Source organism: Emiliania huxleyi (genome assembly GCF_000372725.1).
Source record: "Emiliania huxleyi CCMP1516 unplaced genomic scaffold EMIHUscaffold_342, whole genome shotgun sequence".
NCBI classification, from domain to species: Eukaryota; Haptophyta; order Isochrysidales; family Noelaerhabdaceae; genus Emiliania; species Emiliania huxleyi.
Window position 1 is genome coordinate 28,838 of NW_005199430.1, and position 17,410 is coordinate 46,247.

At 63.8% G+C, this 17,410-nt stretch overlaps 6 protein-coding genes across 6 annotated transcripts in view; 3 read left to right on the forward strand and 3 right to left on the reverse strand.

Annotated features, from left to right (window-relative positions):
- Positions 1–1,824: 1,824 nt before the first annotated feature.
- On the forward strand, positions 1,825–2,817 carry EMIHUDRAFT_444616 (hypothetical protein; the record flags this gene model as incomplete). Its single annotated transcript, XM_005773192.1, has 4 exons — positions 1,825–1,841; positions 1,990–2,097; positions 2,166–2,208; positions 2,292–2,817. Coding segments are annotated over 4 exons (386 nt in total), but the record flags the coding sequence as incomplete, so codon positions are not given.
- Positions 2,818–3,673: 856 nt separating this feature from the next.
- Positions 3,674–4,279, reverse strand: EMIHUDRAFT_241762 (hypothetical protein; the record flags this gene model as incomplete). The annotated part of the gene is made up of 1 exon (XM_005773193.1): positions 3,674–4,279. The coding sequence occupies one exon, from the start codon at positions 4,277–4,279 to the stop codon at positions 3,674–3,676; it is 606 nt and encodes a 201-aa protein (XP_005773250.1).
- Positions 4,280–4,454: 175 nt separating this feature from the next.
- EMIHUDRAFT_444618 (hypothetical protein) lies at positions 4,455–5,209 on the reverse strand. The gene is made up of 3 exons (XM_005773194.1): positions 5,092–5,209; positions 4,941–5,016; positions 4,455–4,850 (listed from the first exon to the last, which is right to left on the reverse strand). The coding sequence occupies exons 1-3, from the start codon at positions 5,144–5,146 to the stop codon at positions 4,625–4,627; spliced, it is 357 nt and encodes a 118-aa protein (XP_005773251.1). The 5' UTR covers positions 5,147–5,209; the 3' UTR covers positions 4,455–4,624.
- A 1,356-nt stretch (positions 5,210–6,565) lies between these two features.
- Positions 6,566–7,667, forward strand: EMIHUDRAFT_369003 (hypothetical protein; the record flags this gene model as incomplete). The annotated part of the gene is made up of 1 exon (XM_005773195.1): positions 6,566–7,667. The coding sequence occupies one exon, from the start codon at positions 6,566–6,568 to the stop codon at positions 7,634–7,636; it is 1,071 nt and encodes a 356-aa protein (XP_005773252.1). The 3' UTR covers positions 7,637–7,667.
- A 2,003-nt stretch (positions 7,668–9,670) lies between these two features.
- EMIHUDRAFT_458498 (hypothetical protein) lies at positions 9,671–12,686 on the forward strand (the record flags this gene model as incomplete). Its single annotated transcript, XM_005773196.1, has 7 exons — positions 9,671–9,979; positions 10,064–10,306; positions 11,073–11,192; positions 11,261–11,292; positions 11,645–11,705; positions 12,231–12,414; positions 12,655–12,686. The coding sequence occupies 7 exons, from the start codon at positions 9,671–9,673 to the stop codon at positions 12,684–12,686; spliced, it is 981 nt and encodes a 326-aa protein (XP_005773253.1).
- A 4,310-nt stretch (positions 12,687–16,996) lies between these two features.
- EMIHUDRAFT_241766 (hypothetical protein) overlaps positions 16,997–17,410 on the reverse strand; it is a gene marked incomplete at both ends in the record, with an annotated part of 11,370 nt that continues 10,956 nt past the window's right edge. Inside the window, one exon of the mRNA XM_005773197.1 lies at positions 16,997–17,202. Within this exon, the coding sequence (XP_005773254.1) occupies positions 16,997–17,202 (206 nt within the window). The remainder of the gene's footprint in view (positions 17,203–17,410) is intronic.

A 17,410-nucleotide genomic window follows, 5' to 3' on the forward strand; every position in this document is an offset into this window, starting at 1 on the left:
CGGACGGGGGACGATGAAACCGCGCCCCCTGCCCACCTTCGGTGTCCAGCTGTGAATAGGAGCTGTGAGAAGGGGAAGCTGTGAATAGGAGCCCCCTGCCCACCTTCGGCCAGCGCAAGGTGGCGAGGCCGACGGTGCGCACCGGGTTGGCAAGCCCCTCCTCCTCCACCACAACCACCTCCTCCGCTGCCGCCGCTGCCGCCCCTTCGCTCGCCGCCGCTCTGGCGCAGCTGCCGCCGCCTCCGCCAGAGTCGTCGCGCCTCTGGCTTGACGCACCTTAGATGCGAGGAGGAGGTGGTGGTGGTGGAATGGTCTCCGGAGGAGTAGGAGAAGTCATTAGCAGTGCGCCCTGTGGATCAACACACGGGTCTATGGCGCTCGACACGAGAGAGAGGAGAGCGTTCGGCTCTATTCCGAGGCTCTGCACAGACCTGCTGCAAGCATTCTCGCACCCCGTCGACTCACGAGAGATGCTCCGACCACACAGCTCGATATATAGAATCACTGCTGATTAACGGCCCCAGAGGCAGGGTGGCTCGACTCGCGCTGCTGATTAACTACAAGTACCACCTCCGTAGCTGCCTTGCGTAGCCATCTCGGCAGACGCCGCTAAGTCCCTCATCAAACCCTCATCAGTCCCTCATCAGGCTCGACACGCGCCGCTGCTCCTCCTCCGACGCCGCGCTCATCCGAGCAGCCTTCGACCTGCCGCAGCCCTGTGCACCTTTCTTCCCCACGCCGCCTCCATCTGCACCGACCTGGCAGTCGTCAGCGACACGCGTGATTGAGCGAAATAGGCACCCACGGGCCCCTTCTCATGAATGATCAAATGTGGGCCTCTGCGTGAGTAATCTCTCAATCATGAACACTAGGCACACGGGCCCCTTCTCATGGACGGAGAGTGGTTGAGTATCGGCCTAGTGGCCTATACCTAGCTTTCCATCATGAACTAGGGGCCCCTATCTCATCAGTGATGAGTGGCTGAATATGGGCCTTAAACTTAGCTGGTCGTCGTTAACCAGGCACTGACCCCTTCTCGCTGTGGCATCCGGCCCACTTCGAAGACTTCCTCGAACCTTCTCGGAACCTTCCGTGCAGGCGATCCGCGACATTGCCAGCCAGGAGGGGCGTGGGCTGGAGGGCTACGCCGTGTGGGTCGACTACGCGTGCGTGCCGCAGAAGCACGTGCCGTTGCAGCTGCGCGCGATCGCATCTCTCCCTGTGTACGCGGCCAACTGCGACGTCTTCCTCACGGTCGCCCCCGACACGCCAAACACGTGGGACGGCTCGCTCATGACGCTCGAGACGTACAAGTCGCGCGGCTTCTGCCGCTTGGAGATGCTCGCCAAGGTGTGTGCCTCGGGCGGCGTGGACTGCAAGATGGTGAGCGGCTGCACCGCCGACGTGCGGGACTTCCCCGTCGAGGAGATGTCGGTCGTTGGCCTCTGAGCCAGCACCTCCACCGACTGTCGTGGGGGAAGAGACGGCGGTCGAGGCGAGGGGGCAGGGGCTGTGAGTAGGTCTTTGTTTTCGAGGGGCACTTCAGCATCGAGTCCAACAAGGAGGAGCTCGTCACGTCCGCGCTCGGCCTCTACTCGCTCATCCTGAAGAACCGCCACCTCCCGCACATCCTGGCGATCTACGAGCAGGTGGCGGACAGCGGCGAGACTACCCGAGGCGTTCCCCGAGGTGGACGATGGCCCGTGATTGCCCGAGATCTGCGAGCAGGTGACAGGCAGCGCCGAGGTCAAGAAGCGCTTCTTCCCTCCCTCGTGGTCGCCACGCGCCAAGGCGGCGGACGAGTCTGCGGGGGTCGGGCACCACGGCAGAGCGACGCTGAGGCGGAGCGGGTAGGAGTATAGGGCAGCCTTCATCCAGAGATCGGTGTTCCTCTCCACACCACGCCCGACAGGAGACTTGCTGCTGCTGCTACTGCTGCTACTACTACCACTCTGCTACCTCTCGAGTGACCGCCACTACTAACACTAGGCGGAGGGTCGGGGGCGTCGCGCGGCGGCGAGCGCGAGCTGTTCCGGCCGGCGCTGGTGCGGATGCTGGAGGGGCACGTCGAGGAGCTGTCGAGGGGCACCCAAGACGGCGGCGCGGGCGAGCCGCGCGCTGTGAAGGTGTGAACAGCGCCTCTTCACACCTCCGGCGGTGCACAGGCGTCGCGAGTGAGCCTCGGGCCTTGCGCGCAGAGCGATGCAGGTGTGACTGCCGATGGACGCGTCGGTGCCTCTACTCTGGCCGTGAAAGCGAGCAGGGGCTCCTCACGCCTCTGCTGAGAATAGGCGACGGTGTTCGACCCCGCCCTCGCCCTCGCCGAGGAGGGAGAGCGCGACGCGTCGACGGAGGGCGGCGAGGTCGGCGAGAGTTTTGCCTCCCAAGTCGACCGCAGCACACCCCGTGCCGGATCGGCTTTTTGGACGACGACGACGGGAAGAACCCGCTGAGCCCGACAACGGCGACACTCTCTAGCTTGTCGCCGACCTCGATCAACTCGAGTTGATGCCGCGCGAGGCAGCGCGAGGGCGGCAAGACGCAATCGACCGCCCGCCAACACCGGCGTTCCACCGCCCGCGCCTCTGGCCGCGGCCCAGGCAGACCTGCTGCGGCTGCCTAGGCCATAGCTCACATGCATGCCCCTGTTACGTGGCGCCGCGAGAGACAGGCTCTAGAGAGCCCCCGCGATCTCTCCTGCGATCTCTCCCGTGCAACTATACAGAGTCGTGCGATCTCTCCCGGCACGGCGAGGAGGCACCCAAGGCTGTAGCGTGTAGGTACGCGGGCTAGACGGTAAAAAAAACTTGCTAGAAGAAAAACGGGCACGCCTTCGTACTCTCCCCCCTCCATTCTCTCCCCCTTGGCGCGGGCGCCCCTCACCCCCCAGCCACTGTATCGCGCACTCTAGCTGTGGCTACTACGTGTAAAGGGTGTGGATGCTGGGTTGACGGAAATCGGGGGACGCGACCCACTTCGCCACAGACGGTCCCGCGCCTCGCCACTATGACGGCGGCACGGCCGCAGCTCATGTGCGTGCCGCCGTCTTTGTCCGGAGTGAATACTCCAACGCGCTCGTCGGTGGCGTCTACACACCTACCACGCGGAACATCTCCATCGCTTCGGTGAATGAAGGGGGTTGAACCGCGCCATCCTCGATCGCCGTGCAAAGCTCGCTTCCGAGCTCCCACGGTCGCCGCCGCGCGTATAGGGCCTTTGCGGGCCTAGAGAACACACAACCCTGTCCTTTTCTTTCTCCCATTAAGCTAAAAGTACGTACACGGAGTACGGTCGGTGAGAGAGTGAGTGAGTGAGTGCGTACACGGAGAGAGAGAGAGTACTACTACTGACTGCACACGGAGGAGGAGAGTTCGTATACACGCACGGGTATGTGCCTAGAGCAGGCGGACATCGCTTCCAGGGAGGGGGGCGCGCTTCTGCTCACGCCCCCCCCCCCCCCCCCCTAGCATGTGGTGGGCACCCCCCAGCCGTTCGTGGGCTAGGAATAGCCGCCAGAGAGCCGATTTTGCCCCCAAAGTTGTGAAATCGTGGCTGAAAGTCCAACCAATATCTTGGAGAACCTGACCAGTCTCAAGGCTCATGTAGCTCCAACGGATGGTTTTACCCTCGAAAATGCTGCGAAATGAGGTGTAAAATCAAGGGCCCGGAGGGTCTAGAGGGAGACGCGGTACTCGGTCTGGAAGTCTGGGCAGAGCCCACACTCGTCTGAACCGGTGTAGGGCGCCGACGGAAGGACGACTTCGCCGCCGCACCAGAGGTCCCAGCTCACCTCGCTAGGGTACGATCCCGGCGTCGTGGTGATGGTGTAGGATGCGAGCGGGTACGAGGGCGGAGACAGAGGTGGCAACGACGGCGGCACGCCCCAAAGTCCGGATCCCTGCTCACCAAAGCCAGCCTCGCCAGACCTAGCTGCGCCCGAGCCAGCCTCGCCCGAGCCAGCCCGAGCCACGGGGAGGCCGGAGATCAGCAGCAGAAAGGCCACCAAGCCGCGACTCTTGCTTAGCCGGGGGCGGACCGCCATGCTGGATCGCTGCCCCGAGGCCGCACCGGAGCGCGGCGCCCGCTGCCCCAGCAGCAGCCAGCAGGCGCCGCACGCTTGGAGGAGCAGCACCGCCGCAGAGGCGCAGCACCACCAGCTCTCGTGGAGGGAGGGACGGCCAGGAGTGGGGGCGTCGCGTACGAAGCCGCGCGCGCCGGTCTGGAGCAGCTTCTCGCCCTGCGCGATCTCGGTGGTCGACGTGACTGCCCGAAAGTCCATTCCACGTTCCAAGTTTGTGTAACTTTGGCGTTCACCTTGTGCATCGTTGGACCGACTGGCAGGCCGTGGCGCCGCACTCTTCCGCCACCTGCGGCGCCAGCGCGACCAGATTCAGTCCACCTTCGCGAGCGAGTGCGAGTGAGAGAGAGAGGAGAGAGAGACTCACAAAAGACAAAACTCTGAGAGATAGTGAGAGACAGAGACAGAGACAGGGAGCTCAGTACGCACGTCACAACGACCTTAGTGCAGAGGCCTAGGAGGCGTGGCACATCCGTGCGCAGCAGCCTCGGAGGCGCGGTCCACTCCACTGACAGTGACACTCCACACTCCGAAGAACCCGCTTGATCAGAGCGCGTCCGGGTGCCGCAGCAGCACGCTGCAGCAGAGCGCGTAGTGCGCCGCCACTCCGACGAGCACGCAGAGGTGCCACAGCTCGTGGAAGCTGAAGACGGGCGGCCAGAGCCGCGGCGAGGCGGTGGCGTAGCACTGCGACCCGACGAGGTACGAGGTTGCGCCCACCACCCCCAGGCCCTGCTCGAGCGGCGTGAACTGCGAGTAGACGCTGCGGTACCTGCGCGGGAGGGAGGGGGCGGGCCGGGCGGTGAAGGGGAGCGGGGCGGGCGGGGACGGGGGACGGGAGGTAGAACGGGAGGCGGCGCACCAGAGAGTCGACGTGGTGACGGGCACGAGCTGAACGAGGCCCATGGCGCAGTACACGGCGGTGCGTAGGTGGCGGCCTAAAGGGGCGTGGCTCTTCCAGGTGGGAAACCCGTCCTCGATCAGCGCAGTACGCGGCGGCGCGGCGTGGAGGCCGAGCTCTACTGGCGAGAAGACGAGCAGGCAGCCCGCCGCCGCACAGCCCGCCATGATCTGGACGACGAGCCAGGCGACGGGCGGCGGCAGCAGCGTGACGTAAAGCGGCGAACCAGCAAAGGCGATCTGCAGGTAGATCCCGCACAGGTCGAGATTCCCCGCAAACGTCTCGGCGGCCTCGCTCCTCCACGGGAAACGGTGGTAACAACCACTCGCGCCAAGCATCGCAGTGGCGCCAAAGCAAGCGAGCGCGGCGGCGGCCGCCGTCTCAGTAGTGGGGCAGAGGCTGATCAGGTAGCCGCTCCAGATCGGCGATGCCAGCGCCGGCAGTAGGTGCAGCCAACCGCGGAGCAGAGGCCGAGGCCGGCCGTGGCAGTAGAAGGGCGTGCCGTGCAGTCCGTCCACGTTGAGCCAGCGGTCCTCAGACGTTGCCACGGCCTCTCGACGCTGCCACGACGCGAGCCTCTCTCTCGCTATGGTCTGACGCAGACGCGGGGTTGTTGACATGAGGCGAGGTTTCCAGCGGCGGTTTGGATGTGTATCCGGGCGGCGATCGTCGGCGGCGCTGGCGGCGTATCGCTGGCGGCGTATCGCTGGCGGCGTATCGCTGGTGGCGTATCGCTGGCGGCGTATCGCTGGCTGCGTATCGCTGGCGGCGTATCGCTGGCGGCGTATCGCTGGCGGCTATGCGCCGTATCGTGTACGCCCCGAAAGATTAAAAAAATGATCCGCAGCGTCAAAACGTCGGTGGCATGAAGGTCGCTGCAAGAATTGGTGATAAACTGCGGAGAGAGATAGGAAGTGGTAGACGCCCGAGGGTGGGCGACGGCTAACACCACACTTCTCCCCTAAAATCCCTGTGTGGTGGCGGCGTACCGTCCTCCCATCCCTACCTTGGGTTCTCTGTTTTCTTTCTTTTTCTTTTAGGCAAAACGTCCCTTGGGGTATCTGTTTTCTTTCTTTTCTTAGGCAAAACGCAAACGCGTCCTCCCATCCCTCCCTCGGGTTGTCTGTTTTCTTTCTTTCTTTCTTTCTGCAAAACGCGGACGACGGCTTCTAATAGAAGCCGTCGTCCTCACAGAAGCCGCCGTTACTAGCTAGAGCGGTGTTCACTTAGCAAAGTCCCGCTCTGAAGAGGAGGAGCGAAGGAGAGCGCGACTGAGGGAGGCGAAAGCAGCCTCTCCGAGGAAATTGACCGCTCCCGCTATGTTGAGCGGTGTTGCACTGACTTGACTCCGCTCGAACGTGCTCGGTCGGTGTTTTTCTGAGCAAGAGTCCGCTCTGAAGGTTGCAGAGCGGAGTCTTGTTAGGCAAACGCTGCTCTGTGTTGTGTAGAGTGGGGTTTGAGCTTGACGAATGCTGCTCTAGTACCTGCGAGCGGGGTTACTGAGATATAACGCCTCTCTGAGAGCCGAGAGCGGCGCGGCGCGTTTTACTTTTGGCCCTCAGCCAGCTGTGAGGATTGGTCGACATATGAACTCCGCTGGCATCAACCACGAGCAGCTACGCACCGCGTGGCCGGTCTACTCTGCCTTCTCTGGCTCTCTCGAGCCGGTCGACCCCGCGGGCATGGAGGTGCTCCGCTCCGTCTATGTGGCCAGCTGGCTCGCTGACGCCGCGATGCTCGAGGAGGCGGACGACTCCGGCCGCGATCTCACATTTCGAGGCTCCGCCGTGAGCCACATCGTGCTTGCTCCGCCGCTGGCGCCGCACCAGCTCCTCGCGCTCATTGCTGCGGCGTGGAGCGCCGACCGTTGGTACTCGCTGGTCGAGAGCGATGGTGTGCCGACGCCGCCCAGCTCGCTCCTCCGGCTTCGCGCCGGCCAGCCGCTGGCGACGCTGCGCGACGCGATAGAGTCCTCCATCGCGCGGCTGGGCGGGGAGGCCTTTGTCCGCATGGACCATGCTTCGAGCAAGACGGTCGTGCCGTGCTCCAGCTACGACGCGGTCGAGGCGAACCTGCGGTGCAGCGAGCGAACGGCGGCGCGGCTTCGCGGAATCGAGGCCGGAGCGGCAGCGGACGGGCCAGCGGAGGGGTACGTGATGCTGCGTCGCTGGGTCGACGACCTGCAGCAGACGCACCTCGAGGCGCGGGTGTTTGTCCATGCGGGCGTTGCGCGCGGGGTCAGCCTGACGGTGCGCCAGCACAGCCGGCTCGGCGAAGCGGAGGAGCGCGCGTGCATCGCTTGCCTCGCCTCGCTCAAGCGAGCGTTGCGAGCCTTTGCCAAACGCGTCATTCTTGCGACCGAGTACCGCGACTGCGTCCTCGACGTGGCGGTGCCGATCGCGGCACTCGACGCGGCGCTCCACGCAGCGAATCGGCCGTCCGGCATGCCCTCGGCGGAGGCGGAGCTGCTGGCAGGCTTGTGGCTCGTGGAATGCAACACGCCCGTCTACCTGCTCGCCACCTCGGGCTGCTTCGACCTGTCCAATGAGGCGGATAGGGAGATCCTGTGCGGCGACGCCGTCGACGCAGAGGTTGTCCTGCCGGTGCTCCTCGCGGAGTTTGAGTGGAGGACGTGGAGGATCGAGCTTAGGCAGTGAGGGGTGAGCGATACGTAAGGGGTAAGGTACAACAAAGGTAAACTCCGTTCTCCACAGACCACACGCACACCACACACACACTCGAGCACACACAGCTGAGTCTCGCGCAGTCGGGGGGTGAGAGGTAAGGTAAGGTAAGGTAAACTTCTCCACACACACGAGGTGGTGGGGCAAGGGGGGCAACCCTCGCGTCTCCACGTCTAACGACAGGAGCCCCACGGCATTCAAAGTGCAAGGCCCGGTGCGCGTGGGTGAGCGCGGTGTGTGTGTGTGTGTGTGTGTGTGTGTGTGTGTGTGTGTGTGTGTGTGTGTGTGTGTGTGTGTGTGTGTGTGTGTGTGTGTGTGTCACGTCACTGCATCCTCTGCCGGTTCCTCCCGTCGCCTCTTCTTTGTTCGAATGTTTTTCAATCCATCCTTCACGAAGCCCTCCCATGTAGCTAGCGTTCTTGGCGAATGTCTCGAAGTGGCCAGCAGGCGCTGTCTGCTCGCGGCCTGTGCGGGCCGCTCGTCCTCCTCGCCCTTCTTTTGTCCTCCCGTCCCTCCCCTCCACCATGGCCTCCTCGGCACTTCTTTCTCCATCCGCCTCGCCCTGCCTTTTCGTATCGTGCCGTTCGCCCTCCATTCGGTGACCTCCATGGCTGTCCGCGTCCTTTTGGGTGGCGCTCTCGATACCGTTGCGTCAACCTCGACGTCGCTGTCGCCCTCCCCGTCCCCGTCCCCGCCGTCGCCCGTGCCTCGGTTCGCGTCATCGGTAGCGTCTCCGTTGCCCCCTCGTGCTCCGCCGTCGCCCTCTCTGCTCGGGCCGTTCGCGATTTCGCTCCTCCTGCGTGTCGCCCCTCCGTCTCCTCCCCTGCCTTCGTCGTCATCGTCGCTGTCGCGAAAGCCCTCCGGTCCCTCGATTCCCTCGTCTATCCCCTCCGCTGCGTCGTCCCAGTTTATATCCTCATCCTCTGTGCGCGTTGTCGTTCCCTCCCCCTCTCCATCGTTGTCGCCTCCGTCGACTGTGGCGCTGCCTCTTCCCTCGCCTCCGTCCTCCTCGTCTCGCCTGCCATCGTCCCGTGTCTCCTCGTCCTCGCCATCGTCTTGGCCGTTGTCTACCTGTTCATCGTGTCCCCTGCCGCTTCTGGCATCGCCGTTGGCTTCCTCTCTCCCCCTTTCCTCCCTGCCCCTCTCGCTGTCTGGTGTTAATGGACCCCCTTCCTCTCCCTCGCCACCGTCACCGTCACCATCCCCGTCGCTCCCGCCCTCCATCCCCGCCGCCCTTTGTCTCACATTCGTCTCTGCCATGTCCGCCGTCGCCGCCGTCCTGTCTGCTGCGCTCGGTGCTCCGAGGTACAGTCGCTTATTGTTGCTCAGGATTAGCTCACGCACCAGGACAGCCTCCTGCTCGTTACTTTGGCTTGCCGATATGCATCCAAAGTTCCACGCTAGCTCCTCCCTCGTCACGTCTATCTTTTTGCAGTATCTCGCAAATGCCGTCCGGGCTTGCTGGGGTGTTATTGCGTTCGGATCCGCCTTCGTCCCCGCCTTGTATCCCATCTCCTTGCGGTGGCTCTTGTATGAGTCCCCATATGACCATGTGATTTCTTGGCCCTCCTTGACTCCTCTCTCTGCAAACAGGACCATCACCTGCGCAGCTGCCTTGCCTAATTGTACCTCCTCGTAGCGTACGAAGTGCGTCGCCCTCGTGCCTCGTTTCGGCTCATTCGATGCTGCAGGCCAATCGAAGTTACAGCGCGTCCCCCCTGCTGCCGTGTGTCGTGACAGTTCGGCTGGTACTGTCTCTGGTGGCTGCGCCGTTCCTGTCCGGAAGATCTCCCCAGTGTAGATGCTACACACCTCGCTCTCGTCGTCTGAGAGCAGTGTGAGAGTGATGAACGTGTGACACAGCGTGTCAGCTGTCAGCGCGGGGACGGACGCGTCAGCACCGAGGCGAGCCGCTGGACCACCTCGGGCCTGGGCCAGACCTCGCCCCAGTTGAGGGCGACGATACTTCCGCCATGTCATTTTTTTCTGTCAGGCGCGTTTTTGATCATGTCTCAGCGCAAGGCGAGGATCGCCGTGCTCGGCGCCGGCTGGTGGAGCCAGGGCTGGCACCTGCCGCACCTCTCGCGCCACTCCGAGGCTGAGATCGTGGCGATCGTCGAGCCAAACCCGCACCCGCGCTCGGCGATCAACGAGCTAGAGAGCACCGCAGCGCTCGGAGAGCGTTACGGCTGCCCCGTCTTCAGCTCGCTCGCCGACGCGCTCGCGTCTCCGCTCCGGCTGGATGGCTTGCTCGTCTGCACGTCGCACGCTTCTCACTTTGAGCTCGGAATCGCCGGGCTGCGGGCGGGCCTGCACGTGCTCATGGAGAAGCCGATGACGACCGACCCCGAGGAGGCGCTGGGCCTGGCGGCGGCGGCGGCGGCGGCCGAGCGCGACCAGGGCCTCGCCTTCCTGATCAACAACACGGCAAACTACCGCGCGCAGAGCCGGGCGGCGGCGGCGCTGGTCCGGGAGCGGCGGCGGGTCGGGCGGGTGCAGCACGTCCAGTGCTGCATGCACAGCGCGCTGCTGTGGCTCTTCGACGACCCGAGCAACGAGGGGTGGACGCGCAGCACGGGCAGAATGAGCGGCAACGGCTTCGGGTGGGGCCAGCTCTCTCACCTGCTCGCCTTTGTCTTTCACGTCGGCGGCCTCTGCCCTACGCGCAAAGCCTGACGAGCCTCTCTGTCGAGAGGAGGGGCACGTCCGTGACACGTCCGAGGCACGTCCCGTAGGCACGCCTTTGCGCACACGACCCTCTCCGAGAGGAGCGGCGCCGACCTTTCCGTCGCCGCCGTCATCACCTGCAGCAACGGCGCCTCGATCGCCCTCTCGGGCTCCGCGGCCTAGAAGCAGCCAGTCAGTGCTACACACCTCGTAGCACCAAGGACGGGCCCACACACGCACACACACACGCTGCACACGATTGGCTCGGGGAGCCGACACGAGGCGCGCTGTCACCGGCTATAGCACCGGGTCCGGACTGCTGGACGCACAGCGGCCTAGACGCGGAAGATCTCCCCACATCTCCGCATATCTCCCCATATCTCGTGCCCCAGAAGCGGAAGACGCGCGCTTGTGCTCCAACTAGCGCTCGAGAGGACACGGACTCCGCTGTCTTCGGCCGTGCTCCGCCGTATTCCGCTGCACTCACTGAGCGGTCTATCTCCCCATATCTCCCCATATCTCCCCATATCTCCGCTGTATTCCGCTGCACTCGCTGAGCGGTCTATCTCCCCATATCTCCCCATATCTCCCCATATCTCCGCTGTATTCCGCTGCACTCGCTGAGCGGTCGTACCCCTCGTAGTCGCACAGTGCTCTGAGTCCCTCTGCTCAAACCGCATTCCCGCCCCGATGCTGGTGCGTTCATGTAGGTTCGGCCGCCGTGCCGGGCAACGCGCACGAGGCGGCGGGTGGCCAGCTGGGGAAGTACGTGTCGGCGCGCTTCTTCGGCGATGAGGCGCGGCCCGATACCGCACCACCCTCCGGACTGAACCCACATTGGATTCGAGACTCTGGAGGTATGGTACGCAGGCCGTCCTTATACCGCACCACCCTCAGCACTGAACCCACATTGGATTCGAGACTCTGGAGGTGTGGTACCAGGGGATGGCGGTGTACGAGGGGTACGACCAGCAGCCAGACTCGGGCCGGCTGCAGCTCTCGGGCCCTAGAAGCGGAAGATCTCCCCACATCTCCCCGTATCTCCCCATATCTCGTGCCCTAGAAGCGGAAGACGCATTCTCGCACTCCAACTAGCGCTCGAGAGGACACGGACTCAACTGTATTCAGCCGTGCTCAGCCGTACACACGTTGGATCGCAGCTCCTCGTGTTCACGCGGTGCTCTGAATACACTGCACACCGCCGTACTCCCGCCCTCACGTTGGCGTATTCTTTCACCTCGCTCGCTACTACCGCACCACCCACAGGACTACACCCACACTGGATTCGATACCCTAGAGGTATGGTACACGTAGGCTCTCGAGGAGGGCGGGCGGCCTCGACGCGGACGACGAGGCGGCTGGCTCGGCTCGGCGGGTTTAGGCGCTGTGAGCGTGGACGGCGTCTCTTCACGCCTCCAGCTGTGAACAGGCGGCCCTCGCCTCGGCGGCAAGCTTCGCCTTTGAGAACTACGACCAGGCGGGCGCCGATACGTAAAGAAACCAGACGCGTCTTCCTACCAGGGGAGGAGTACACAGGAGCAAGTCCTTGCCCATGCGGTCTTTGTGCAGCGTTCTTTGCGGGGGGTGGTCGGCGACTAGCCGGGGTCGTCCTCCCGACGGGGACTAGCACTGGCCGTCGTCCACGTTGTCCCTCGGGTTCATGCTAGGCGGGAAACACACACACACACATACACCACACACACATACACCACACACACACACACACACACACACACACACACACTCACACGCGCGCGCGCGCGCGCACCGGGCCTTGCACTTTGAATGCCGTGGGGCTCCTGTCGTCCAGACGTGGAGACGCGAGCCCCCCCCCCCCCCTTGCCCCACCACCTTGTGTGTGTGTGTGTGGAGAAGTGTACCTGACCCGACCTGACCTCAGGCGGGCACCGGCCCGGAGAGCCTCTGCTCCTTTGTCGACGCCTGCCTTGGCAGGGAGCACTACGTCGGCGCGGGCGCAGAGGTGGGGCTCGCCGTCGTGAGGGCGATCGACGCCATGTACCGCTCCGCGCGGTCGGGCAGGCTGGAGGCATGTGCGCCGGGCGAAGGGGCGGGGATAGTGGGAGGTGAGGTACTAGGCTGAGCGCCGAGCGTCGCCGCCGCCCCGCCGCCGCGCCGCCGCCGCCGCCATCGACACCGCCATGACCCATGTGTGCGTTGCCGTTGGCTGTCGGATTTGTTTCTGCATATGTGATATTACGTCTCTGCTCTCTCTTTCGACATTGCTCTGGGGGGAGGCGGGGGCCCCCGGAGGCACCGTCGGTGCGCCGCGCCGCAGTGCGGAAACGGGGCCCCGGCTCTATTAGTCTTTGGCGTCGAGGCCGACAAGTGGGTGTGAGTATGCGCGGCGCGGGGCTCCATCTCGAGCGTTCGTCCCAGCGCAGCGCTGATAAAGCGCCGTCCCTCACCAAAGAGTGATGGTGGCCATTTGGCAACTGCAGCCGAACAAGGGAGAAGCGCGCAACATAGCTTGGTTGTACGCGCGATGTGACACGGCGCGGCGGAGGAGGAGCAGGGCGGGGCAGCTAAGTTTTGGTCGGGTGGCAGTGATGGCCGGCCCGGGGGCGTGAGCCGTTCTCGTCGATTATCTATACGAAATTGAATCCGCGTCACTGGGTTGGGTTTTGAGGGCATGGATGACAAAATGCTTAATGGGGGGAGCCCCGGGAGAGGGTGTGTGGGGGGTGTGTGGCTCCCCCCGCTGCCGCTCGTGGGAGCGGCCCGCGGCGCTCTGCTGTGCGTGAGCCCCAGCCTGCTGTCCGCCGTCGCGCGTTTTTTCATGGAAATCTCCGCAGGGCGCAGGCCCGCAGGCGTCCGCACACCTCACCATGCCGCCGCACACATTATCACATATCAGCTCCCTTGAGACCCACTCCCAGCACCCAGCTCCGAGGCTACATGTACATGTAGCTCCGAGGCCACCCAGCACATCGTTCCATCGACCCTCACCACTCTCTCTTGTACTACCTACCCGCAGGACCCTCCTGGGCCACTCCTGCGGAAAAGGGGTGGCCACGGTCCGGGGTTGTGTTTTTGTGTGAACTCAACCTCTCACAGACCAGCGCATTGGCCAAAGTACAGGTTTCGATCCGGGCCACCGCAAATTTTGATCAGCAAATTTCGAGGGGCGGCCGCAAATTTTGAGGTAGATTTTGATTGTCAAAACGTGTCCGTCTTGGCACAGGATAGAGCATATAGGCGGCGAACACCCAGGTGCGCAGGGACATCGCGACTCTGCCCGCTCGCTCGACCCTGGCCCAAGCTCGCCCCCTTGGGCCAGGGTGGGTGCGGCGATTGCGACGACTGCGAGTGCGGTGGCGTTTCCACTGCCCAGGCCTGCAAGAACTCGAGGGCCGACCCCAACTTTCAAGGGGCCTGCGTTTACGCGACCCCAGTTGGGGCGACGTGTGTACCGGGAACCGCCGACTTTGCCCCGGTGGGGACACTGCCGATGGAAGCAGATGCTTGGCACGACCCCGGGTACCCCGGGTGCTCTCAGCCGGGCTCTGCGTGCTCCGTTCGCGCTGCCAAACTCGCGGACGAAGCCCAGCGCCAATACCTTTGGCCGCACAATCTCTCCTGAGTTCTTCCGCGGCTTGCGCACCGTCAGCAGTTGCGAGCGAGCAGGAGAGAGAGAGAAGAGCTCGCCGCGGGGTAGGAGCGGCCACCTTGCTCGGCACCGCCCCTGCACAAGTCAGTTAGCCCACCTGTGCTGCGGTGGCAGCCCTCCTTTCTCGCTCCACCCCTAGCTCCGTCCGCCCCGCCCCCCAGCCCGCCCCCAGGCCCCCAGGCCCGCGTCCCCACCCTCCCACATCACAGCTCTCCGTCTCTGGCACTGGCCGGCAGGTTAGCTGTACTTAGTGTTCCGGGAAGAAAACTCTTTCCGTCGAGGTTTTACGTGTCGAGTAATCTGAATGCCTTCGCACCGCTCCTATCGGCGCCGCCATCATCTTGGCGAAATCTCCTTGCTCGCGCTCCTGTGCGATCATCATGGTCTCGCTGTGGTCACCTGCATCAGTAAGCTCAATTTCGGCAGCTGATGCCCTCGGCGCTGAGCGCGGGCCACATGCCGTGATAAAGCAGGGAGGCACACTGACGCACACAAGCTGGGACCGGACAGGGTCCTTTGCCACGGGAATGATCCTCTCCTGGTCCTTAGCCAACCTGACAGGGTTAAGGTACGTTGGCGAGTTCGATGAGGATGAGTACGACGGAGCAGAGGATCCAGATGATCCTGCGACAAACGGCACAGCTGGCGAAGAGTCTAGAACGACAGAGAGCAGGGCAGAAGCCGAAAGACGAACCCTGATGTACACACTAAGGCATGGGGAAATCTCCCTGTTGCGGCGAATCGGGTTGCCCATCAGAAAGGCCCTCGGGTTTGCCACACGCCTCGCATCGCCTCTCCGCGTCAGCGTTCCTTCAAACTCACAGGGACATTCTGAGAGCCAACCCCGAGGCGAGCTTCCACATCTTGAATGTGAGGGACCGCGCCTCCAACCTCGACCATCTCTTTGATCCGCTGGACAACCTTCTTTCCGCGTCCCTCCGCAAAGAGCTTCGCCGGCGAGCTCGGATGCCACCACCGACCCTCTGGAAAGCGGATGCGCCTCTGCGGGTCGTGGTTCACGTGCGCCGCGGCGACCTGCTGGGAGAACCCATAGACTAGGTCCAGCCCTGGGTGGCGCAGGTTGTGACATTTGGCGATTCCGCGACTTACTGGGCCCCTGAGCCGCTACCCGTGTGCGATTTTTTGTGGCCCGGGCATGATACTGATAGTAAACGGGTCAGAACCGGCCAAACACAGGCTACAGCCCCACACACGCGCCCGCCATAGCTCCTGGAGAGCATGCGCGAGTGACGCGCTACAAGCCGCGAGAGTGGCATCAGAGGCAGGAACGACGTGCTCTTGCTGCACCTCGCAGCTGCACCGAGTGTGCTCGCAGTGTATGCCACGGCCACCGCCTGCGGCATTGCTCTCGTGCAGCTAGGCGACGCAGGTCCATCAGCAGGGCTCATCCAATGCGAGCGCACATTGTGCGTAGCCGCAGGCAGGTGGCAGTGCACGGCCGCACACCGGCTGTGGCGGCTCGTATGCCCCCGGCAGTGCTGCTAGTCATTAACTTGCGTATTAGGGCCGCAGCAGACTGCTGCTGTGGCAACAGCAGCAGCCTGCTGCTGCCTGATTCAGTCAAGCCAGCGGTGCAGCGAGGCGTGCAGAATTCGCGTGGTTTTGTCCCTCCTGAGGCTGAGCGCATTCGAGCCCTTCGACCGGAGTTGGATGGTACCACGCGTCTCACTGAGACGCGGGGTACTGGCCATGGCCGGACTACGGAGCGTGAGGTGGCGAGCGGAGCGAGCGACAAAACAACGAGAAAAACTCGGATCTGACGATTGTCACAGAACGTCAGATCTTGCGCCACCCAGGGCTGGACCTAGTCCATAGTCATCGAGGAGGGTGCACTGTGTGCGTCCTGCAGCTCGGTGAAGATGGAGAGCTGCTGGAAGTCAGCCGCCGACTCGGCCGTGATGTCGACGGCTCGTTTGGGTCGACAGTAAATCTCCCACAACCCACGTAAATCCGTCTTTTTCAGGCACCCGGAGCCCTCCGCGGCCGCTTCTACGCCGGCGAAGCACCATCAAGCTGCTGTACGGCCCCGGCATCGCCTCCCCTGGCTTAGCTCTCAGTCAATATATTGTGCACATGGTCGGTCTCTACAATATACTCACTGACACTGAACCTCCCAGAGCTCGTCCCGGTCCGTCACGGCCATCCTCGTCCTCCGGCGGGCCCCCGGCCGCGGCGCGGTGCGGCGGCGTCACAAATCCGAACGCAGAGCACCGGGACGTGGTCGGGCGATCTGAGGCCCAGGTAGGCGAATGTATTGCCCATCCAGGGCTATCACCTGGACCTATCAACAGGCGCCTGCGGCGCCGTGCTCAGGAGTTGGTTTTCACTCACTCGAAATGTGGACGTAAAAGGGTTAAGGCGGCGTAAGGGCTGCGCAAGCGCGTCTCACGATTGAGCACTTCATTGAGCACATGCTTTTTATTCCTTTTTTTACTCGTATTGCTAGCACCTCCCACCTGAGAGAGTTTTAAAGTCGGGCGTCGGAGGCCGCGAGGGCGGTCGGAATGGGTGGCGGCGACGCCGTCACAGAGGCTAGCGACGGACGGAGGCTGCATCGACAGGGTGCACGAACTCACCATGGTCACAAGTCTTTAGTAAAACGCCAGCACTCGACACGTGACGAAGGTGTATTGGGCTCGAAGGCGCGGTGAACACAACCGCCTCGAGCGTACCGCTCAAACACGAGCCGAGGGGGCGGGAGGGGGGGCGGCGGGAGGCGGGAGCTGGGTCCAGTGCGCTCTGCTGCTGGGGGGGGTCGGCGTCGGGAGCCGTCGGGACCCCCCCCCAGCAGCAGCGCTCTGCTGCTGCGTGCTGGGCCTGGGGGGGTCGGGACGCCCCCCCCAGCAGCAGCGCTCTGCTGCTGGGGGGTCAGACCCCCCCCCCCCCTAGCAGCAGGGACGGGCTTAGAAGGGCAGGGGGGGTACCGAGCAATGTGCGGCCGCTCAAACGTCAAAGCTCAAAAGCGTGCTGCCACCTCTAAACGTACATGCAGCACTCTCTCACATCACTCACGTACGCTACGACCTTCTCGCGGACGGATAGTTTATCCGGTATTCCACCTCCTTTCCACAATCGACCAGATCGCCGCCCTCGGCCAAATCCTGTCGGTCGATGATCGAGAGGGTCGACGCCCCCCACGACGACGCGCCGGGCGATCGCGTGCCGTCAGCTCCGGCGCCACCCGGCTCCGCCCCACCGCCCTCGCCGGGCACGAGAGGCAGACCTATGTCATGCGACATCGCGAGCGTCGTCGGCGAGCCAAGGCGCCGACGATGCACCCATGTGCGCCTCGCCCACGCCTTGCACCTTCTGAGCCACATCTCACGGACGCCGGTGCACCATTCGCGCACAGGCTGCCCACGGCTTTCCAGCTCTCCACGCCGCGCTTCCGTGTCGACCCACCCCGACGGCAGTGGGGGCCGCACCCCGGC

Coding starts and splice junctions, on each gene's coding strand:
- EMIHUDRAFT_444618 (XM_005773194.1), bottom strand. CDS start 5,146: ATGGCGGGCTGTGCGGCGGCGGGCTGCCTGCTCGTCTTCTCGCCAGTA. Junction 5,017..5,091: donor CTTCTCGCCAGTAGAGCTCG/GCCTCCACGCCG, acceptor ACGCCCCTTTAG/GCCGCCACCTACGCACCGCC. Junction 4,851..4,940: donor GTCACCACGTCGACTCTCTG/GTGCGCCGCCTC, acceptor CCTCCCGCGCAG/GTACCGCAGCGTCTACTCGC.